Genomic DNA, 24,218 nt, shown 5'->3' with positions numbered 1-24,218 from the left:
TAACACAAAAAAAAATCTTAGTGTACATGAAACATATGTTTATTATTGTCTTTATTTTATATATATATATATATATATATATATATGTATATATATATATGTATATATATATATATATATATATATATATATATATATATATATATATATATATATATATATATATATATATATATATATATATATATATATATATATATATGTTGTATTTCGATACTTTCCTCAATAAAGGGGACCACAAAAAAAGGCATTATTGTCTTTATTTTAACACAAAAAAAAATCTTAGTGTACATGAAACATATGTTTATTATTGTAATTTAGTCCTTAAATAAAATAGTGAACATACTAGACAACTTGTCTTTTAGAGGAAAGTATCGAAAAGTATCGAAATACATTTTGGTACCGGTCCCCAAATATTGGTATCGGGCCAACCCTACACTGTATATATATATATATATATATATATATATATATATATACTCGTTGTGGCTTGTGCAGCCCTTTGAGACACTCGTGATTTAGGGCTATATAAGTCAACTTTGATTGATTGATTGGTAGTTATTGTTTTTTGGCGACACCTAGTGGTTAGGTTAAGCTCAAGACACAGCATATTGAATGATGCGGACACGTTTGTTACTGGACACTGTCTAATACGTGTATGTGTAAAAATATGCAACTATAAGTATGTGATACTTGTTTATATTGACAAATGTGCTGTTTTGCACTGCAATATTATCACATGAATACTTTCACACTGGTATGACTGATAAGAAAGTTACAAATACTTTGGACAAAGCGTCCATGACGGCGTGCAGAGTACGTGTCGAATATGAAGTACAATGACGGACAGTTTGTCCATAAAATGACTTTTTTCTATGAGCTTTTTTTTGTCTACCCCCTCGTCCCTGGGGACTTTGTTTTGAAAAGAAAATGCTGTTTTCAAGTCTTAAAGCAGCAAAAACAACAAGTAGTCACAGTGATACTTCCTGACAAGCTGGCCTGAGATAGAAAAAGAGAAAAGACAACAACCCCAAAAATTAGGGGCACTCACCACTTCCTAATCAATGATAGAGAGCGTTATCAATAACATGTAATTCAACTAAAGTGATTGATTACGACATTCTTCTTCAATGTTGGACTTTTCTACAATGTTTTTTGTTCCCCCACCTTGTTGATATTACTCACATAACCTTAAATGTGAATTCAACATTTTAATGAATATCTTTTCATATATGATATCAATATTTCAGAGACCAATACATTTTTAGATTATTTTAGTTTTAATTAGTTAATAACTTTCTAGATTATCCAAATATTGTAAATATATTTTATAACATTGTTTCATTTTTCTTTTTCTTATATACATCTTTGTTTTCTTTGCAGATTATTGAAATATTATAAATTTTATAATACATTTTTGTATTTTTTTAATTAGTACTTTTCCAGAAGATGAAACTATGATATAAATATTTTACAGACCAATACAATTGTACTTTTCCCGTCTGAAATGTTCATTATGAATAACTTTCTATGTGATCAAATATGATATAAATATTCCAGAGACCAATACATTTTTAGATATTTTTTTTTAGATAATTGTAGTTTTAATTAGGTAATACATTTCCAGATTATCCAAATATTATGAATATATTTTATAACATTGTTTAATTATTATTTTTCTTATATACATCTTTGTTTTCTTTCCAGATTATTGAAATATTATATATTTTATAACACATTTTTTATTTAGAATTTTTCACATGTATTTTTTTTCATTTAATGAATTTCCAGAAGATCAATTTTACAGACCAATGAATTTTAAAATGTTATTTTTCCCCATCTGAAATGTTCATTATGAATAACTTTCTATGTGATCAAATATTATATAAATATTTTATAGGCCAATACATTTTTTTAAAAATTATTTTTCCCATCTATATTGTATTTACTATTCAATAATCTTTCAGATTATCACAATATTATATAAATATTTCAGAGATCAATACATTTTTAGATTATTATTTTACTTTTAATTACTTAATAACTTTCCACATTTTCCAAATATTATAAATATATTTGATAACATTGATTATAATTTTTTATTGTATACATCTTTGTTTTCTTTCCAGATTATTATCATTTTTCACATGTATTTTTTTCAATTAATACATTTCCAGAAGATCAAACTATGATATAATTATTTTATAGACCAATTAATTTTAAAATAGAATTTCCCCCATTTGAAATGTTCATAATGAATAACTTTCTATGTGATCAAATATTACATAAATATTTTATAGGCCAATACATTTTGTATTATTTTCCCCATCTATATTTTTTATTTATTCAATAACGTTTCAGATTATCAAAATATTATATAAATATTTCAGAGACCAATACATTTTTAGATATTTTTTTAGATTATTATTTTAGTTTTAATTAGTTAATAACTTTCCAGATTATCCACATATTATAAATATATTTTATAACATTATTTTTCTTATATACATATTTTTTTGTATTTCCAGATTATCCAAATATAATCCATTTTATAACACTTTAAAAAAAAAAAGTTAATTATGAATAACTTTATATGTGATCAAATATTATGTAAATATTACAGACCAATACATTTTTAGATAATTTTAATTTTAATTAGTTAATAACTTTCCAGATTATCCAAATAATATAAATATATTTTATAACATTGTTTAATTATTTTTCTTATATACATATTTGTTTTCTTTCCAGATTATTGAAATATTATACATTTTATAACACATTTTTTAGCTAGAATTTTTCACATGTATTTTTTAATTAATACTTTTCCAGAAGATCAAACTATGATATAAATATTTTATAGACCAATTAAATTTAAAATGGAATTTTCCCCATTTGAAATGTTCATAATGAATAACTTTCTATGTGATCAAATATTATATACATATTTTATAGGCCAAAAAATTTATTATTTTCCCCATCTATATTTTTAGTTATCATTCAATAACATTTCAGATTATCAAAATATTGTATAAATATTTCAGAGGCCAATACATTTTTTGATCATTTTTTTAGATAATTATTTTACTTGTAATTAGTTAATAACTTTCCAGATTATCCAAATAATATACATATATTTTATAACATTATTATTTTTCTTACTGTATATACATATTTTTTGTCTTTCTAGATTATCCAAATATAATCCATTTTATAACACTTAAAAAAAAAAAGTTCATTATGAATCATTTTCTATGTGATCAAATATGATATAAATATTCCAGAGACCAATACATTTGTAGATTTTTTTTCTTTTTTTAGATAATTTTAGTTTTAATTAGTTAATAACTTTCTATATTATCCAAATACTGTAAATATATTTGATAACATTGTTTAATTATTTTTTTTTATATATACATAATTTTCTTTCTTTCCAGATTATCAAAATATTATCCATTTTATAACACGTTTTCATTAGAATTTTTCACATGTATTTTTTTTCAATTAATACATTTCCAGAAAATCTAATAATGATATAAATATTTTACAGACCAATGAATTTTACAATTGTATTTTTCCCATCTGAAATGTTCATCATGAATAACTTTCTAAGAGATCAAATATGATATAAATATTTTATAAGCCAATATCCCCCCATCTATATTTTATTTATTATTCAATAACTGTTTAGATTATCAAAATATTATATTAATATTTCAGAGATCAATACATTTTTAGATCATTTTTTAGATTATTATTTTACTTTTAATTACTTAATACATTTCCAGATTTTCCAAATATTATAAATGTATTTGATAACATTGTTTAAATATAATTTTTCTTGTATACATCTTTGTTTTCTTTCCAGATTATCGAATTATACATTTTATAAGACATTTTTAATTAGAATTTTTCACATGTATTTTTTTTCAATTAATACATTTCCAGAAGATCAAACTATGATATAATTATTTTATAGACCAATTAATTTTAAAATAGAATTTCCCCATTTGAAATGTTCATAATGAATAACTTTTTTTTTGGGGCGGTATAGCTCGGTTGGTAGAGTGGCCGTGCCATCAACTTGAGGGTTGCAGGTTCGATCCCCGCTTCCGCCATCCTAGTCACTGCCGTTGTGTCCTTGGGCAAGACACTTTACCCACCTGCTCCCAGTGCCACCCACACTGGTTTAAATGTAACTTAGATATTGGGTTTTCACTATGTAAAGCGCTTTGAGTCACTCGAGAAAAGCGCTATATAAATATAATTCACTTCACTTCTATGTGATAAAATATTATATAAATATTTTATAGGCCAATACATTTTGTATTATTTTCACCATCTATATTTTTTATTATTCAATAATGTTTTAAGATGATCAAAATATTATACAAATATTTCAGCGACCAATACATTTTCAGATAATTTATTTAGATTATTATTTTACTTTTAAGTACTTAATAACTTTCCAGATTATCCAAATATTATAAATATATTATTTTTCTTAAATACATATTTTTTTTGTATTTCCAGATTATCCAAATATAATCCATTTTATAACACTTTAAAAAAAAAAAAAATTTCATTATGAATGAACTTTCTGTGTGATAAAATAAGATGTAAATATTCAAGGGACCAATACATTTTTAGATAATTTTTTAGATTATCATTTTAGTTTTAATTAGTTAATAACTTTCCAGATTATCCAAATATCATAAATATATTTTATAACATTATTCGTTTTCCTAAAAAATGTCCTCAAGTTTTTCTTTGTAAATAATCAATACAGTTCATGATTATCAAAATATTATATGTTTTATCAGTCAAACATGTCATTTTTTCCCCATCTAATTTTTTTAATTCATAACTTTCAAGACAATAAGATATACAACTATATTATAGACCTCTACATTTTTTCAGTGTTTTCAGATGATGGATTAGTAAATAAATAAATAAAATATACAATTTAAAAGAAAATTGAATTTTAGATCCTGACTAATGTGATTTTTTTTTTTTATTTTAAATATTTTTTTTAAATATTTTTTAATTGTTAATGTCAGACTCTTTCATTTAATTGAAATTATTTTTTATTGCAAAAAATTTACATTTTAGTTATTTTAATGTTTGTTTTCCATCTTGTGTGACTTTTAATCTATTTGCGCCTCTAAATTCAGTCATATTTTTCCTGCATCATGCACGAAAATAGGATAAATTATGTGGAAAATTTCTAATCAAATGTTTTTATTTTATTTTACATTTTTTACAATTGTTTTAGCAAAATTTGCTGAAGCTAAATAATCATACGATTAAGACAAATTACAATCAAATGTCTTTTCTTGCAATATTAACTAAACTTGACTTTTAAAAATACGAATAAATACCTTTTCAGATTACCTAAATATGATATAAATATTTCAGAGACCAATACATTTTTAGATAATATTTTTAGAATATCATTTTAGTTTTTCAGTCAATATATTTTATAATTGTTTTCTTCATCTAAATTATTTTGTATTAATAACTTTCCAGATTATCAAAATACACACATATTTTTATTTTTTTTTGTAAATAATCAATTCAGTTCATGATTATCAAAATATTAAATGATTTATCAGTCAACACATGTCATTTTTTTCCATCTAATTTGTTTTTAATAATAACTTTTAAGACGATAAGAATGATATATAAATATATTATAGGCCAATACATGTTTTCAGTGTTTCAAATGAAAATAAATACATAAATAAAACATGCAATTTACAAGAAATTGTGTTAAATTAATTCCTGGCTAATGTGATTTAAAAAAAATTATAAATTCAGATAATTTTTAATTGTAAATACTAGAATTCTTATTAACTTCATTGAAATAATTTTTTATTGTAAAAATGTTTAATTCCTGTATATTTTAGTTATTCTAATGTTTCGTGTTTACGACTTTTACTCTATATGCGCCTCTAAATTCAGTCATATTTTTCCTGTATCATGCGCTAAATATAGGATAAATTATTTGGAATATTTCCAATCAAAAAAGTGAAAAACGTCCTTCTTTATTTTACATTTTTTACAATTGTTTTAGAAAAAAATTCTGAATCCCCCCCTAAAAATAATTATACGATTAAGACCAAATACAATAAAATGTCCTTTCTTGCAATATTAACTAAACTTGACTTTAAAAAAAAATACGAATGAATACCTTTTCAGATTACCTAAATATGACATAAATATTCTAGACCAATACATTTTTAGATAATTATTTTAATTTTTCAGTCAATATATTCTATAATTGTTTTCTTCATCTAAATTATTTTGTATTAATAACTTTCCAGATGACCAAAATACACACATATTTTTATCACCTCAACTTTTTTTTTGTAAACAATCAATACCGTTCATGATTATCAAAATATTATATAAATGTTTTATCAGTCAACAAGTCATTTTTTTCCATCTAATTTGTTTTTATTAATAACTTTCAAGACGATAAGAATGATATACAAATATATTATAGGCCACTAAATTTTTTCAGTGTTTTCAGATGATATATTACTAAAATATAAATAAATAAATAATAAATACAATTTAAAAGAAAATTGGCATTTAATTCCTGGCAAATGTGATTTAAAAAAAATAATAAATTCAGAGAATTTTTCATTGTAAATGCCAGACTCCTTATTAATTTCATTGAAATTATTTTTTATTGCAACAATTTTTTAATTCCTGTACATTTTAGTTATTTTTAAGTTTTGTGTCTATGACTTTTACTCTATTTGCGTCTCTAAATCCAGTCATATTTTTCCAGTATCATGCACTAAAAATAGGATAAATTATTTGGAAATTTTCCAATCAAAAAAGTGAAAAACTTCCTATTTTATTTTATTTTATTTTTACAATTGTTTTAGCAAAAATAATTATAATAATAATACTAATAAAAAAAATAAAAATACAATAAAATGTCCTTTCTTGCAATATTAACTAAACTTGACTTTTTAAAAAATACGAATGGATCCAACACCTAAAATATTTGTGCACTTAGACTTAGACTTCCAAGAATGAAATTTCGTTACATAAGCTCATGGTAGTGCAGGATAAAAAAGCAATAAGGTGCATATATAAATAAATAAATATATACAAATATAAATAATATATACATATAAAATATATAAATAAATAAATAGATTACTGTCCAGATAAATATATTGCACTTTTTCACATGCCTCCACGTTTATGGATGCATGTTATATTGTCTTTTTTATTCCAGCCAAAACTACTTCTCACGTCAAATGTTTTCTTTGCCCAATTTGTAAATAAATACAAGTGCACTGAATAAAGCTTTTATAATGGAAATAGTTTGACACTGGAACAGACAATTACTCCCTATTGAAGCACTGTAAGCACTTAGTACATTTTCTGATGGATCGTTTTGGCTTCCATGCTAACAAGTGTCTGTTATGCTTTTATCATACGGATAAAGAAATAAAAGATAGTAAGAGATAAGTGGGAGTCCCTGTGGATGCTCAACGTGGCGTCACAATCAGGTCATTTCATTAGGGACGCCCCTTTGTGCGCAAAACAAAGTAAAGGTCACAATTGTGCGCCTCAAAGTGGATCCACCACGCAGAATAGTAAGATAATAGACGCCATGTTGCACACTGGGAAGAAAAGCATCTCGCAAACATTTCTTTAAGCAGCTGCTGGTGGAAATGACTTTTTTTTTTTTTTTTTTTTTTTTTTTAGGAGGGCAGGGAGATTGGGGTATTTATGACCCCCACTCAAACACAGGAAGGAAGGAAGTGAAGAAGTGCCAAACAATATCAAACTGCTGCAACCTTTAGGAGGAACACACACACACACACACACACACACACACACACACACACACACACACACACACACACACACACACACACACACACACGGGGCCAAACTTTAGAGTGACTCATCTGGAATGGACACTTTAATAGGCACACCCACACAGTCAAAATGATATAAATATGATGAAAAAAAATGTATAAAAATCATTAACCCCAAAAGGGACAAGCGGTAGAAAATGGATGGATGGATTAACGAGTTGAGGCAATTCCTGGAGGAATGGCGTGTGAATGCTCCGATGTGAAAGTTGAAGTGAAATGCTGACAGAATGTAGTATGAATGTAAGAATGGTTTGAATGTTGGAATGTTGAAGAGTTTGAATTTCCAGGAAAACCGGAATTTTGGTTTGGAACTTGGAAAATTGTTAGTTTTAATGTGCAGGATGAGTGGAATGTGTTGATGTTGGAATGGTTTGAACAGGTTGAAAAATGTGGGAATTGTGGAAGTTTGAAAAATGGCCAATTCTTTTTGAATGGGGAAAATGTCCCTAAAAACTGGGAATTCTAGGAAATCCGGGAATTTTTTTTTAAAGAATTGTTGAAGGAGAGCACACAATTTCTGAACAGGCGGAATATTTTGAAGCTAAAACGGTTTAGATTGGATGAAAAATGTAGGAGTTGTAGAATTTAGAAAAATGTCCCATTCATTTCAATGGGAATTTCACAAAAATGTGGGAATTCCAGGAAAAGAGGGAATAAAAAAAATAATAAAAAAAGGTAAACAACTTGAATGTTCTGAATGGTTGGTGTTGGGATTTTTCAAAACGGTCGAGAAATGTTGAAGTAGTAACATTTTTAATTGAGAAATGTTATTACGTAATTCCTGGAATTTCGGGAAAACCGGGAATTTTTCCATTTAAAAAAAACTACTTTATTTTTTGTCCTGATTAAGAGTAATGTTTTGACGGTGGAACGGTTGAAGTGGGTTGAAAATTTGGGAGGAGTCGTCGACAGAAAAAAGGGTGAAAATAGGGTTTGGAAAACTGGGAATTCCTGGAATTTTGGGGAAATTGGGAAAATGATAGTTTGAATGTCCAGGATATGTGGAATATGTTGAAGGTGGAATGGTTTGAATCGGTTGAAAAAATGTGGAAATGATGGAAGTTTGAAAAATGGCCAATTCATTTTGAATGGAAAAAATGTCCCGGAAAACCTGGAATTCTGGGAAATCTGGGAATTTTTCAAGGGAAAACCCGCAATTCCCGAATCGGCTAAACAGTTTGAAGTTGAAACGGTTTAGATTAGATGAAAAATATCCCATTCATTTCAATGGGAATTTCATAAAAATTGGGGAATTCCGGGAAAAGAGGGAATTTTTTGAAAATGGGAAAAACTTGAATGGTTGGTGTTGGAATTTTTCAAAACGGTTTGAGAAATGTTGAAGTAGTAACATTTTTAATTGAGAAATGTTATTATGGAATTCCTGGAATTTCGGGAAAACCGGGAATTTTTCCATTTAAAAAGACAACTGTTTTTTTGTCCTAATTAAGAGGAATGTTTTGACAGTGGAACGGTTGAAGTGGGTTGAAAAATGTGGGAGGAGTAGTCGACAGAAAAAAGTGTGAAAATTGGGTTCGGAAAACTGGGAATTCCTGGAATTTTTGGGAAATTGGAAAAATGATAGTTTGAATGTCCATGATATGCGGAATATGTTGAAGGTGGAAGGGTTTGAACAGGTTAAAAAATGTGGGAATTGTGGAAGTTTGAAAAATGGCAAATTCTTTTTGAATGGGGAAAATGTCCCTAAAAACTGGGAATTCTAGGAAATCCGGGAATTTTTTTTTAAGAATTGTTGAAGGAGAGCACACAATTCCTGAACAGGCTGAATATTTTGAAGTTAAAACGGTTTAGATTGGATGAAAAATGTAGGAGTTGTAGAATTTAGAAAAATGTTCCATTCATTTCAATGGGAATTTCATAAAAATTGGGGAATTCCGGGAAAAGAGGGAATAAAAAAAAAAAAAGGTAAACAACTTGAATGTTCTGAATGGTTGGTGTTGGACTTTTTCAAAGCGGCCGAGAAATGTTGAAGTAGTAACATTTTTAATTGAGAAATTTTATTACGGAATTCCTGGAATTTCGGGAAAACCGGGAATTTTTCCAGTTCAAAAAAACAACTTTGTTTTTTGTCCCGATCAAGAGTAATGTTTTGACGGTGAAACGGTTGAAAAATGTGGGAGGGGGAGTTGACAGAAAAAAGGGTGAAAATAGGGTTTGGAAAACTGGGAGTTCCTGGAATTTTTGGGAAAATGAAAAAATTATAGTTTGAATGTCCAGGATATGTGGAATATGTTGAAGGTGGAATGGTTTGAACAGGTTGAAAAATGTGGGAATTGTGGAAGTTTGAAAAATGGCCAATTATTTTTGAATGGGGAAAATGTCCCTAAAAACTGGGAATTCTAGGAAATCCGGGAATTTTTTTAAAGAATTGTTGAAGGAGAGCACACAATTCCTGAACAGGCTGAATATTTTGAAGTTGAAATGGTTTAGATTGGATGAAAAATGTAGGAGTTGTAGAATTTAGAAAAATGTCCCATTCATTTCAATGAGAATTTCATAAAAATTGGGGAATTCCGGGAAAAGAGGGAATTAAAAAAAAAAAAAGGTAAACAACTTGAATGTTCTGAATTGTTGGTGTTGGAATTTTTCAAAACGGTCGAGAAATGTTGAAGTAGTAACATTTTTAATTGAAAAATGTTATAACGGAATTCCTGGAATTTCGGGAATTTTTCCAGTTCAAAAAACAACTTTATTTTTTGTCCTGATTAAGAGGAATGTTTTGATGGTGGAACGGTTGAAGTGGGTTGAAAAATGTGGGAGGAGGAGTCAACAGAAAAAAGGGTGAAAACAGGGTTTGGAAAACTGGGAATTCCTGGAATTTTTTTTTGAAATTGGAAAAATTATAGTTTGAATGTCCAGGATATGTGGAATATGTTGAAGGTGGAATGGTTTGAATCGGTTGAAAAATGTGTAAATGGTAGAAGTTTGAAAAATGGTCAATTCATTTTGAATGGGAAAAATGTCCCGCAAAACCTGGAATTCTGGGAAATCTGGGAATTTTTGGAATTTGTCAAGGGAAAGCCCACAATTCCCAAATCGGCTGAACAGTTTGAAGTTGAAACAGTTTAGATTAGATGACAAATTTAGGAGTTGTGGAATTTAGAAAAATGTCCCATTCATTTCAATGGGAATTTCATAAAAATTGGGGAATTCCGGGAAAAGAGAATGGTAAAAAATGGTAAAAAACTTGAATGGTTGGTGTTGGAATTTTTCAAAACGGTTGAGAAATGTTGAAGTAATAACTTTTTTAATTGAGAAATGTTATTATGGAATTCCTGGAATTTCGGGAAAACCGGGAATTTTTCCATTTAAAGAAAATAACTTTGTTTTTTGTCCTGATTAAGAGGAATGTTTTGACGGTGGAACGGTTGAAGTGGGTTGAAAATGTGGGAGGAGTCGTCGACAGAAAAAAAGGGTGTAAACAGGGTTTGGAAAACTGGGAATTCCTGGAATTTTTTTTGAAATGGGAAAAAATTATAGTTTGAATGTCCAGGATATGTGGAATATGTTGAAGGTGGAATGGTTTGCATCGGTTGAAAAAGGTGGAAATGGTAGAAGTTTGAAAAATGGCCAATTAATTTTGAATGGGAAAAATGTCCCGGAAAACCTGGATTTCTGGGAATTTTTGGAATTTGTCAAGGGAGAGAGTTTGAAGTTGAAACGGTTTAGAGTAGATGAAAAATGTAGGAGTTGTGGAATTTTGAAAAATGTCCCATTCATTTCAATGGGAATTTCATAAAAATTGGGGAATTCCGGGAAAAGAGTGAATTGTTTTTGAAAATGGTTAAAAAAAAATGTAATGTTCCGAATGAGTTAGAATGTTTGGTGTTGGAACTTTTCAAAACGGTCGAGAAATGTTGAAGTCGTAAAATTTTGAATTGAGAAATGTTATTAAGGAATTCCTGGAATTTCGGGAAAACCGGGAATTTTTCCATAAAAAAAAAAAAAAAAAAAAAAAAATTGTTTTGTTTTTTGTCCTGATTAAGAGGAATTTTTTGACAGTGGGACGGTTGAAGTTGGTTGAAAATGTGGGAGGAGGAGTGGACAAAAAAAAAGGGTGAAAATTGGGTTTGGAAAACTGTGAACTCCTGGAATTTTTGGGAAATTGGAAAAATGATAGTTTGAATGTCCAGGATATGTGGAATATGTTGAAGGTGGAATGGTTTGAATCCGTTGAAAAATGTGGTAATGGTGGAAGTTTGAAAAAGGGCCAATTCATTTTGAATGGGAAAAATGTCCCGGAAAACCTGGAATTCTGGGAAATCTGGGAATTTTTGGAATTTGTCAAGGGAAAGCCTGCAATGCCCGAATCGGCGGAACAATTTGAAGTTAAAACGGTTTAGAGTAGATGAAAAATGTAGGAGTTTATGGAATTTTGAAAAATTTCCAATTCATTTCAATGGGAATTTCATAAAAATTTGGGAATTCCGGGAAAAGAGTGATTTTTTTTTGTTGAAAATGGTAAAAAAAAAAAAAAAAAGAGTTAAAATGTTTGGTGTTGGAATTTTTCAAAACGGTCGAGAAATGTTGAAGTCGTAAATTTTTTAATTGAGAAATGTTATTAAGGAATTCCTGGAATTTCGGGAAAACCGGGAATTTGTCCATAAAATTAAAAAAAATTTTGTTTTGTTTTTTGTCCTGATTAAGAGGATTTTTTTGACAGTGGGACGGTTGAAGTGGGTTGAAAATGTGGGAGGAGTGGACAGAAAAAAAGTGTGAAAATTGGGTTTGGAAAACTGTGAACTCCTGGAATTTTTGGGAAATTGGAAAAATGATAGTTTGAATGTCCAGGATGTGTGGAATATGTAGAAGGTGGAATGGTTTGAATCCGTTGAAAAATGTGGAAATGGAAGTTTGAAAAAGGGCCAATTCATTTTGAATGGGAAAAATGTCCCGGAAAACCTAGAATTCTGGGAAATCTGGGAATTTTTGGAATTTATCAAGGGAAAGCCTGCAATGCCCGAATCGGCGGAACAGTTTGAAGTTGAAACGGTTTAGAGTAGATGAAAAATGTAGGAGTTGTGGAATTTTGAAAATTTCCCAATTCATTTCAATGGGAATTTCATAAAAATTTGGGAATTCCGGGAAAAGAGGGAATTTTTTGAAAATGGTAAAAAACTTGAATGGTTGGTGTTGGAATTTTTCAAAACGGTTGAGAAATGTTGAAGTAATAACTTTTTTAATCAAGAAATGTTATTACGGAATTCCTGGAATTTCGGGAAAACCGGGAATTTTTCCATTAAAAAAAAAACAACTTTGTTTTTTGTCCTGATTAAGAGGAATGTTTTGACGGTGGAACGGTTGAAGTGGGTTGAAAATGTGGGAGGAGGAGTCGACAGAAAAAAGGGTGAAAACAGGGTTTGGAAAACTGGGAATTCCTGGAATTTTTTTTGAAATGGGAAAAAATTATCGTTTGAATGTCCAGGATATGTGGAATGTGTTGAAGGTGGAATGGTTTGCATCGGTTGAAAAAGGTGGAATTGGTAGAAGTTTGAAAAATGGCCAATTAATTTATAATGGGAAAAATGTCCCGGAAAACCTGGATTTCAGGGAATTTTTGGAATTTGTCAAGGGAGAGCCTGCAATTCTCAAATCGGCTGAACAGTTTGAAGTTGAAACGGTTTAGAGTAGATGAAAAATGTAGGAGTTGTGGAATTTTGAAAAATGTCCCATTCATTTCAATGGGAATTTCATAAAAATTGGGGAATTCCGGGAAAAGAGTGAATTGTTTTTGAAAATGGTAAAAAAAATGTAATGTTCCGAATGAGTTAAAATGTTTGGTGTTGGAATTTTTCAAAACGGTCGAGAAATGTTGAAGTCGTAAAATTTTTAATTGAGAAATGTTATTAGGAATTCCTGGATTTTGGGAAAACCGGGAATTTGTCCATAAAAACAAAAAAACATTTTTTTTGTTTTTTTGTCCTGATTAAGAGGAATTTTTTGACAGTGGGACGGTTGAAGTGGGTTGAAAATGTGGGAGGAGGAGTGGACAAAAAAAAAAGTGTGAAAATTGGGTTTGGAAAACTGTGAACTCCTGGAATTTTTGGGAAATTGGAAAAATGATAGTTTGAATGTCCAGGATATGTGGAATATGTTGAAGGTGGAATGGTTTGCATTGGTTGAAAAAGGTGGAAATGGAAGTTTGAAAAAGGGCCAATTCATTTTGAATGGGAAAAATGTCCCGGAAAACCTGGAATTCAGGGAAATCTGGGAATTTTTGGAATTTATCAAGGGAAAGCCTGCAATGCCCGAATCGGCGGAACAGTTTGAAGTTGAAACGGTTTAGAGTAGATGAAAAATGTAGGAGTTTATGGAATTTTGAAAAATTTCCAATTCATTTCAATGGGAATTTCATAAAAATTTGGGAATTCCGGGAAAAGAGTGATTTTTTGTTGTTGAAAATGGTAAAAAAAAAAAAAAAGAGTTAAAATGTTTGGTGTTGGAATTTTTCAAAACGGTCGAGAAATGTTGAAGTCGTAAATTTTTTAATTGAGAAATGTTATTAAGGAATTCCTGGAATTTCGGGAAAACCGGGAATTTGTCCATAAAAAAAAAAAAAAAAAGTGTTTTGTTTTTTGTCCTGATTAAGAGGATTTTTTTGACAGTGGGACGGTTGAAGTGGGTTGAAAATGTGGGAGGAGGAGTGGACAGAAAAAAAGTGTGAAAATTGGGTTTGGAAAACTGTGAACTCCTGGAATTTTTGGGAAATTGGAAAAATTATAGTTTGAATGTCCAGGATGTGTGGAATATGTAGAAGGTGGAATGGTTTGAATCCGTTGAAAAATGTGGAAATGGAAGTTTGAAAAAGGGCCAATTCATTTTGAATGGGAAAAATGTCCCGGAAAACCTAGAATTCTGGGAAATCTGGGAATTTTTGGAATTTATCAAGGGAAAGCCTGCAATGCCCGAATCGGCGGAACAGTTTGAAGTTGAAACGGTTTAGAGTAGATGAAAAATGTAGGAGTTGTGGAATTTTGAAAATTTCCCAATTCATTTCAATGGGAATTTCATAAAAATTTGGGAATTCCGGGAAAAGAGGGAATTTTTTGAAAATGGTAAAAAACTTGAATGGTTGGTGTTGGAATTTTTCAAAACGGTTGAGAAATGTTGAAGTAATAACTTTTTTAATCAAGAAATGTTATTACGGAATTCCTGGAATTTCGGGAAAACCGGGAATTTTTCCATTTAAAAAAAAACAACTTTGTTTTTTGTCCTGATTAAGAGGAATGTTTTGACGGTGGAACGGTTGAAGTGGGTTGAAAATGTGGGAGGAGGAGTCGACAGAAAAAAGGGTGAAAACAGGGTTTGGAAAACTGGGAATTCCTGGAATTTTTTTTGAAATGGGAAAAAATTATCGTTTGAATGTCCAGGATATGTGGAATGTGTTGAAGGTGGAATGGTTTGCATCGGTTGAAAAAGGTGGAAATGGTAGAAGTTTGAAAAATGGCCAATTAATTTTGAATGGGAAAAATGTCCCGGAAAACCTGGAATTCTGGGAATTTAGGAGTTGTGGAATTTAGAAAAATGTCCCATTCATTTCAATGGGAATTTCATAAAAATTGGGGAATTCCGGGAAAAGAGTGATTTTTTTTTGAAAATGGAAAAAAAAAAAAAAAAAAAGAGTTAAAATGTTTGGTGTTGGAATTTTTCAAAACGGTCGAGAAATGTTGAAGTCGTAAAATTTTTAATTGAGAAATGTTATTAAGGAATTCCTGGAATTTCGGGAAAACCAGGAATTTGTCCATAAAATAAAAAAAATGTTTGTTTTGTTTTTTTGTCCTGATTAAGAGGAATTTTTTGACAGTGGAACGGTTGAAGTGGGTTGAAAATGTGGGAGGAGTGGACAGAAAAAAAGTGTCAAAATTGGGTTTGGAAAACTGTGAACTCCTGGAATTTTTGGGAAATTGGAAAAATGATAGTTTGAATGTCCAGGATATGTAGAATATGTTGAAGGTGGAATGGTTTGAATCCGTTGAAAAATGTGGTAATGGTGAAAGTTTGAAAAAGGGCCAATTCATTTTGAATGGGAAAAATGTCCCGGAAAACCTGGAATTCTGGGAAATCTGGGAATTTTTGGAATTTGTCAAGGGAAAGCCTGCAATGCCCGAATCGGCGGAACAATTTGAAGTTGAAACGGTTTAGAGTAGATGAAAAATGTAGGAGTTGTGGAATTTTGAAAATTTCCCAATTCATTTCAATGGGAATTTCATAAAAATTTGGGAATTCCGGGAAAAGAGGGAATTTTTTTTACAAAATGATAAACAAAAATTTTAAGTTCTGAATGAGTTGAAATGGTTGTCGTTTCAACATGTTCTATCTAGACTTCTGTTAAAACATAATAATCACTTATTTTAGTTTTGGATGATACCACACATTTAGGCATCGATCCGATACCAAGTAGTTACAGGATCATACATTGGTCATATTCAAAGTCCTCATGTGTCCAGGGACGTATTTACTGACTTTATAAACATAATATGAATTTTAAATAAAGGAAAAAAGACTTTGTGATGATAGAAAATATTAATGTAATCATAGTAGTATCAACTAGATACGCTCTTGTACTTGGTATCATTACAGTGGATGTCAGGTGTAGATCCACCCATGGCGTTTGTTTACATTGTGACGCCGGTGAGCTATTGTATGCTCCTACGGTGTGTAGTGAAGCATGTTTAGCTATTTCTCGTCCTCCAGTGATAATGTACTTGGAAGAAACTGTCTTTTTTTTTTTTTTTTTTTTTTTTTGTGTGTGATGTGTAATGTCTAGTGTTTAAATGTACGGTAGTGACAATGAATTTCCCCAAGGGGACCAATAAATCTAATCTAATCTAAAAAAAACTCACTTTATTGGGGAAGCGGTACTTTTTAAACAGAGTATAGATTCCTTTTTGATCCATTGATTCTGTGACTGAATTTGAGTAAGACCCAAATATTTGGACACAAATGCCATAAATCTACGTATATACGTGATCTGTGCAGAATTTTGGCGTGGACCGCATGAGCTAAATTCTTATTTTTTCCCGTCAAAATTGAAAGAACAACAAAAATAAGACCTTTTGGTCATATATAAAGATGTGGGCCCCGGGGCCTGGAGTTTGGCACCTGTGATCTAACTGAAGGGTTAGGGTTAGGGTCACATGGTTCACAGGAAGTTGCATCACTCACATCCACTGTAGACCATGTTCACAATTATTATGATTAGTCCATCATGTTACATCCTTTTTGTTGGTTGTTGGTGTAAATATTTGCTTTGTTGACATGCAACTCACTCCTGGTACCTGAATGAGTCGTCTTCCACTTGGAAACCTTACATCAAATACAATAAATATCAAATAAAGTTGAAAAAAAATCGAATACACATGTTGAATTATGTTAAAAAAAAATGTTGAGTTGAAAAAGACAGAAGGGGCTTAAATACACCAGGGAAAATGCTTTATCAGTATCATGCTTTAAAAAGCTGTGCACTACAAAATGTGCTCATTCGTCCTGACTTCCTCATTTTGATTCAAAAATTGGTACAAATAATATTCATTTTTGTTTTGTAGGTTAAAGTGTTTAATATATTGTGCTCCTTCCTGAGTTAAAATGTTGCTGATCAATTTGAATGTATTATTATTTAGTTTTTCAGTATCAAATGGTTTAAGTTGGTCAAAAAATATCTATAATAAATTTTTTTAAAAAAAGACACATTTTTCTGGTAATTTTAGGCAAATTGATGCACTTTAAATATTTTCTGTTACAGACTAAAAAACAATGGTAATAACACTTAGACTTCCTTTTATTGTCGTTCAAATTTGAACTGTACAGTACAGATAAGAACCAAATTTCGTTGCATTAGCTGGTTGTAGTGCAGGATAAAAGATCAATAATGTGCAGTGTTTGCATGTACAAAATAAGGTGCAGATATAAATAGATTCATAATTATTATAATCATGATAGTTAATAAAGTTAATATTTGTGATAACTTGATCTGTATTGTAATGTTAATAAGGATACAATGTTATGCAGAGGTGTACTTATAACAATTTTACAGACAAATGACATATCATTGGTCGTGACATTTAATTTTTTCCCCCTAGGGGGGCGTAATGGAAAACAACTGAGAAGCACTGGATAATTATTAATTATTTTTAATAATAGTTCATATTTGATCTATATTTCTTGTGTTCTTTCTTGTTAATAATGATACAATGTTATGCAGAGGTGTACTTATAACAATTTTACGAACAAATTACATATCATTGCTTGTGACATTTACATTATTTTCCTCGGGGTCGTAACAGAAAATAACTGAGAAGCACTGGATAATTATTAATTATTACTATAAATATTAATAATAGTTCATATTTGTGATAATTTGATCTATATTTCTTGTTTTCTTTAATGTTAATCAGGATACAATGTTATGCAGAGGTGTACTTATAACAACTTTACGGACAAATGAAATATCGAGGGCAGTATAGCTTGGTTGGTAGAGCGGCCGTGCCAGCAACTTGAGGGTTCCAGGTTCGATCCCCGCCTCCGCCATCCTAGTCACTGCCGTTGTGTCCTTGGGCAAGACACTTTACCCACCTGCTCCCAGTGCCACCCACACAGCTTTAAATGTAACTTAGATATTGGGTTTCACTATGTAAAAGCGCTTTGAATCACTAGAGAAAAGCGCTTTATAAATATAATTCACTTCACTTCATTGGTTGTGACATTTACACTTTTTTCCTAGGGGGGGCGTAAGAGAAAATAACTGAGAAGCACTGGATAATTATTAATTATTATTGTAAATATTAATAATAGTTAATATGTGTCATAATTTGATCTATATTTCTTGTTTTCTTTAATGTTAATAAGGATTCAATGTTATGCAGAGGTGTACTTATAACAATTTTACGGACAAAAGACATATTGGTTGTGACATTTACATTATTTTCCTAAGGGGGTCGTAACAGAAAATAACTGAGAAGCACTAGATAATTATTAATTACTATTATAAATATTATTAATAGTTCATATTTGTGATAATTGGATCTATATTTCTTGTTTTCTTTAATGTTAACCAGGATGCAATGTGAATGCAGAGGTGTACTTATAACAATTTTACAGACAAATGACACTAGTATTGGATGTAAAAAATGTTCCCCTAAAGGGGCGTAACAGAAAATAACTGGGAAGCACTGGATAATTATTCATTATTATAAATATTAATAATAGTTAATAATTGTGCTAATTTAATCTATATTTCTTGTTTTCTTTCATGTTAATAAGGATAAAATACTATGCAGAGGTGTACTTATAACAATTTTATGGACAAATGACATATCATTGGTTGTGACATTGACATTTTTTTCCTAAGGGGGCGCAACAGAAAATAACAGAAGCACTGGATAATTATTAATTATTATAAATATTAATAATAGTTAATATTTGTGATAATTTGATCTATATATTTTTTTCTTTAATGTTAATTAGGATACAATGTTATGCAGAGGTGTACTTATAACAATTTAATGGACAAATTACATATCATTGCTTTTGACATTAATTTTTTCCCCCTAGGGGGGCGTAACAGAAAATAAATGGGAAGCACTGGATAATTATTAATTATTATTATAAATATTAATAATAGTTAATATTTGTGATAATTTGATCTATATATTTTTTTCTTTAATGTTAATAAGGATACAATGTTATGCAGAGGTGTACTTATAACAATTTTACAGATAAATTACACTAGTATTGGATGTAAAAAATGTTCCCCTAAAGGGGCGTAACAGAAAATAAATGGGAAGCACTGGATAATTATTAATTATTATTATAAATATTAATAATAGTTAATATTTGTGATAATTTGATCTATATTTCTCGTTTTCTTTAATGTTAATAAGGATACAATGTTATGCAGAGGTGTACTTATAACAATTTTACGGACAAATGACATATCATTGGTCGTGACATTTACATTATTTTTCTCGGGGGCGTAACAGAAAATAACTGCGAAGCACTGGATAATTATTAATTACTATTATAAATATTAATAATACTTCATATTTGTGATAATTGGATCTATATTTCTTGTTTTCTTTCATGTTAAACAGGATGCAATGTGAATGCAGAGGTGTACTTATAACAATTTTACAGACAAATGACACTAGTATTGGATGGAACATTTTTTCCCCTAAAGGGGCGTAACAGAAAATAACTGAGAAGCACTGGATAATTATTAATTATTATAAATATTAATAATAGTTCATATTTGTGATAATTTGATCTATATATTTTTTTCTTTAATGTTAATAAGGATACAATGCTATGCAGAGGTGTACTTATAACAATTTTACGGACAAATGACATATCATTGGTCGTGACATTTACATTATTTTCCTAAGGGGGGCGTAACAGAAAATAACTGAGAAGCACTAGATAATTATTAATTACTATTATAAATATTATTAATAGTTCATATTTGTGATAATTGGATCTATATTTCTTGTTTTCTTTCATGTTAATAAGGATGCAATGTGAATGCAGAGGTGTACTTATAACAATTTTACAGACAAATGACACTAGTATTGGATGTAAAAAATGTTCCCCTAAAGGGGCGTAACAGAAAATTAATGGGAAGCACTGGATAATTATTAATTATTATTATAAATATTAATAATAGTTAATATTTGTGATAATTTGATCCATATTTCTCGTTTTCTTTAATGTTAATAAGGATACAATGCTATGCAGAGGTGTACTTATAACAATTTTACGGACAAAAGACATATCATTGGTTGTGACATTTACATTATTTTCCTAAGGGGGGCGTAACAGAAAATAACTGGATAATTATTAATTATTATTATAAATATTAACAATAGTTAATATTTGTGATAATTTGATCTATATTTCTCGTTTTCTTTAATGTTAATAAGGATACAATGTTATGCAGAGGTGTACTTATAACAATTTAATGGACAAATTACATATCATTGGTTGTGACATAATTTTTTTTCCCCCAGGGGGCGTAACAGAAAATAATTTAGAAGCACTGGATAAATATTATTATAAATATTAATAATAGTAATATTTGTGATAATTAGATCCATATTTCTCGTTTTCTTTAATGTTAATAAGGATACAATGTTATGCAGAGGTGTACTTATAACAATTTAATGGACAAACGACATATCATTGGTTGTGACATTAATTTTTCCCCCTAGGGGGGCGTAACAGAAAATAAGTGCGAAGCACTGGATTTACCTGTACTATCATTATTGGAAATCATACATTAAATATTTATAAACATATAATAAAGTTTTGGGTCATTTAAGGATGACAGAGTTAATAGTTTTGATGTCACACAATGTTGTTAGTTTTGCGGTATATAGAAATGAGAATGTGTATGTTATCTGATGTATCATATTGTATACACGTTTGAAATAAACTTCAACCATAACCGTATTAAGCATGTTTTGAGGCGGAACCAGAAGATTCTACGCTGGCGTAACAAAAGGCCAATCGATAGTGGAGTGTTGACGCGCGGCCTTGACTTCAGAAGCACTAAGTGCTGAAGCAAGAAGACGCTCGAAGCCCAAACAGGCTTTTTATTGAAAAATCGATCCTTGGACAGAAACGCTGGCTTTTGAGCAAGTAGGACTAGTTTGTGCATCTTCAGAGGACTTCTTCTTCTTGGAAACAAAACAATCGATACCGGCGAGGTCGCGGCGCCTCTTCAAGCTATCTGCCGCCCCCTTGTGGAGCAAGCGGGGAACTGCGCGACTATTGGCTTCAGTGCTTTTGGACAACATTTAAAAAAAAAAGAAAAGACGAACGCTAAAGTGACAAAAGGTTAGCTTAAGTGGACCTGCTCACATGCTAAGGCACTGTCCTCGACTCTCGCCGCCGCCGGGCGGACCGGTCGCCGCGGCGCCGTTGCCTTCCGTCACCACCGTCACCTCGGTGCCGCCCTCCTGCACCAAAGCCCTCAGGTCCTCCAGTTCTGCGCAGGTGGTGATGAAGGTCTGTGACCCGGCGTGGACCTGGTGCAGCGAGTCGTCGGCGTGGAGCGGCGTCAAGAGGACCGTCTGCGGCGCGAAGGCGGCGTCGGACAGGCCGGGCGCCAGCAGCATGGAGTTGACCACCAGGTCCTGGTGCTCTGGACTCAACAGGACCATCTTGCTGGGGGTCTCGGCGGAAGAGACGATGATTTTGAGCTGCGAGGACGAGTCCGAGTCCGCCTGGACCGGGACCGGGACCGCCGGGTCTTCCTGGGATTCTCTGTGCTGCTTCCTGTGACTCCGCAGCGAGTCCTCCCTGACGAAGGAGGCGCTGCACAGGTCGCAGCTGAAGGCGCGAGCGGCTTCCAGTTTGGCCCGGTACCGGGAGCTGACGGGCTTGGGGGGGTCCTCGCCGGGCCTTCTGCCGCCCGCTCGCCAGCCGCCCCTTTCCGTGGCGTCCGAGTGGAACCTCTTCCTGTGGATGACCAGGTTGCTGCGCTGCTTGGAGGCGTAGCTGCACGCCTCGCACTTAAAGGGCCGCTCCTCCGAGTGGATCCTCTCGTGCACCTTGAGCGCCCCCCGGCTGGCGCAGGAGTACGTGCACGCCGGGCACTGCACGGGCTGGGCGGGCCGGTGGTGGCGCGAGTGCTGGCGCAGCGCCGTCTTGTTGGCGCACTTGAAGTCGCAGTGCGCGCAGTGGAAGGCGTTGTCGGCGGCGTGTTTGATCTGAACGTGCGACTTGAGGTTACCTTTCATGGCGCAGCGGTACTCGCACAGCTCGCACTTGTAGGGCTTCTCCCCCGAGTGGACGCGGACGTGGCGCTTCAGGTCCGAGTTGATCTTGAACTTGGCGTCGCACTGCTGGCACTGGAAAGGGGCGTCGCCTTGGGGAAGACGTAAAGGCGGCGAGTCACTCTCAATAACAAGTCAAGTGGGTATACTTGAGAGTAGTCAGTGTACAGCTTGTGTCGCGCTATCAAAGGAGGTCAACACTAAACATTGCTAGGCGAGCACGAGTGCTGCCGACCCTGGCGAGCTGCGGTTTGCGTAGGAAGGAAGGAAGAAAGAAACGGAGGAAAGAATGAAGGAAGATGAAAAGAAAGGGAAGAAGGAACTAATAAAGGAAAGAAGGAACCAATAAATTAAAGAAGGAAGATGAAAAGAAAGGAAAGATGAAAAGAAAGGAAAGAAGGAACTAATAAATGAAGGATGGACGATGAAAAGAAAGGAAAGAAGGTACTAATAAAGGAAAGAAGGAACTAATAAATGAAGGAAGGAAGATGAAAAGAAAGGAAAGAAGGGACTAATAAAGGAAAGAATGAACTACTGAATAAAGAAAGGAAAGAAGGAACTAATAAAGGAAGGAAGGAAGATTAAAAAAAAGGAAAGAAGGAACTAATAAAGGAAGCAAGGAAGTTGCAAATAAAGGAAAAAAGGAACTAATAATTCAAAGAAGGAACTAATAAAGGAAAGAAGGAACTAATAAATGAAGGAAGGAAGATGAAAAGAAAAGAAAGAAGGAACTAATAAAGGAAAGAAGATGAAACGAAAGGAAAGAAGGAACTAAGAAAGGAAAGAAAAAACTAATAAAAAAGGAAGGAAGATGAAAAGAAAGGAAATAAGGTACTAATAAAGAAAATAAGGAAATAATAAAGGAAGGAAGGAAGATGAAAAGAAGGAAAGAAGGAACTAATAAAGGAAAGAATGAACTACTGAATAAAGAAAGGAAAGAAGGAACTAATAAAGGAAGGAAGGAAGATGAAAAGAAAAGAAAGAAGGAACTAATAAAGGAAAGAAGATGAAACGAAAGGAAAGAAGGAACTAAGAAAGGAAAGAAAGAACTAATAAAAAAGGAAGGAAGATGAAAAGAAAGGAAATAAGGAACTAATAAAGGAAATAAGGAAATAATAAAGGAAATAAGGAACTAATAAAGGAAAGAAGGAACTAATAAATTAAGGAAGGAAGATGAAAAGAAAGAAATGAAGGAACTAATAAATGAAAGAAGGAACTAATAAAGGAAAGAAGGATGTAATAAATGAAGGAAGGAAGATGAAAAGAAAGGAAAGAAGGAACTAAGAAAGGAAAGAAGGAACTAATAAAGGAAGGAAAGAAGATGAAAAGAAAGGAAAGAAGGAACTAAGAAAGTAAAGAAGGAACTAATAAATTAAGGAAGGAAGATGAAAAGAAAAGAAAGAAGGAACTAAGAAAGGAAAGAAGGAACTAATAAATGAAGGAAGGAAGATGAAAAGAAAAGAAAGAAGGAACTAATAAAGGAAAGCAGGAACTGATAAATTAAGGAAGGACGATGAAA

The 24,218-nt window shown here is 31.5% G+C and overlaps 1 protein-coding gene across 1 annotated transcript in view; it reads right to left on the bottom strand.

The window, feature by feature from the left end:
* Positions 1 to 21,489: 21,489 nt before the first annotated feature.
* zfp64 (zinc finger protein 64 homolog (mouse)) overlaps positions 21,490 to 24,218 on the bottom strand; it is a 39,167-nt gene continuing 36,438 nt past the window's right edge. The window contains exon 7 of the mRNA XM_061969894.1: positions 21,490 to 22,791. Coding sequence (XP_061825878.1) covers positions 21,779 to 22,791 — 1,013 coding nt within the window. The 3' untranslated portion in view covers positions 21,490 to 21,778. The remainder of the gene's footprint in view (positions 22,792 to 24,218) is intronic.

Source organism: Nerophis lumbriciformis, linkage group LG01, assembly GCF_033978685.3.
Source record: "Nerophis lumbriciformis linkage group LG01, RoL_Nlum_v2.1, whole genome shotgun sequence".
NCBI lineage: Eukaryota > Metazoa > Chordata > Actinopteri > Syngnathiformes > Syngnathidae > Nerophis > Nerophis lumbriciformis.
The sequence above is the reverse complement of the archived record's forward strand: the minus strand, read 5'-3'. Positions and strand labels throughout refer to the sequence as shown.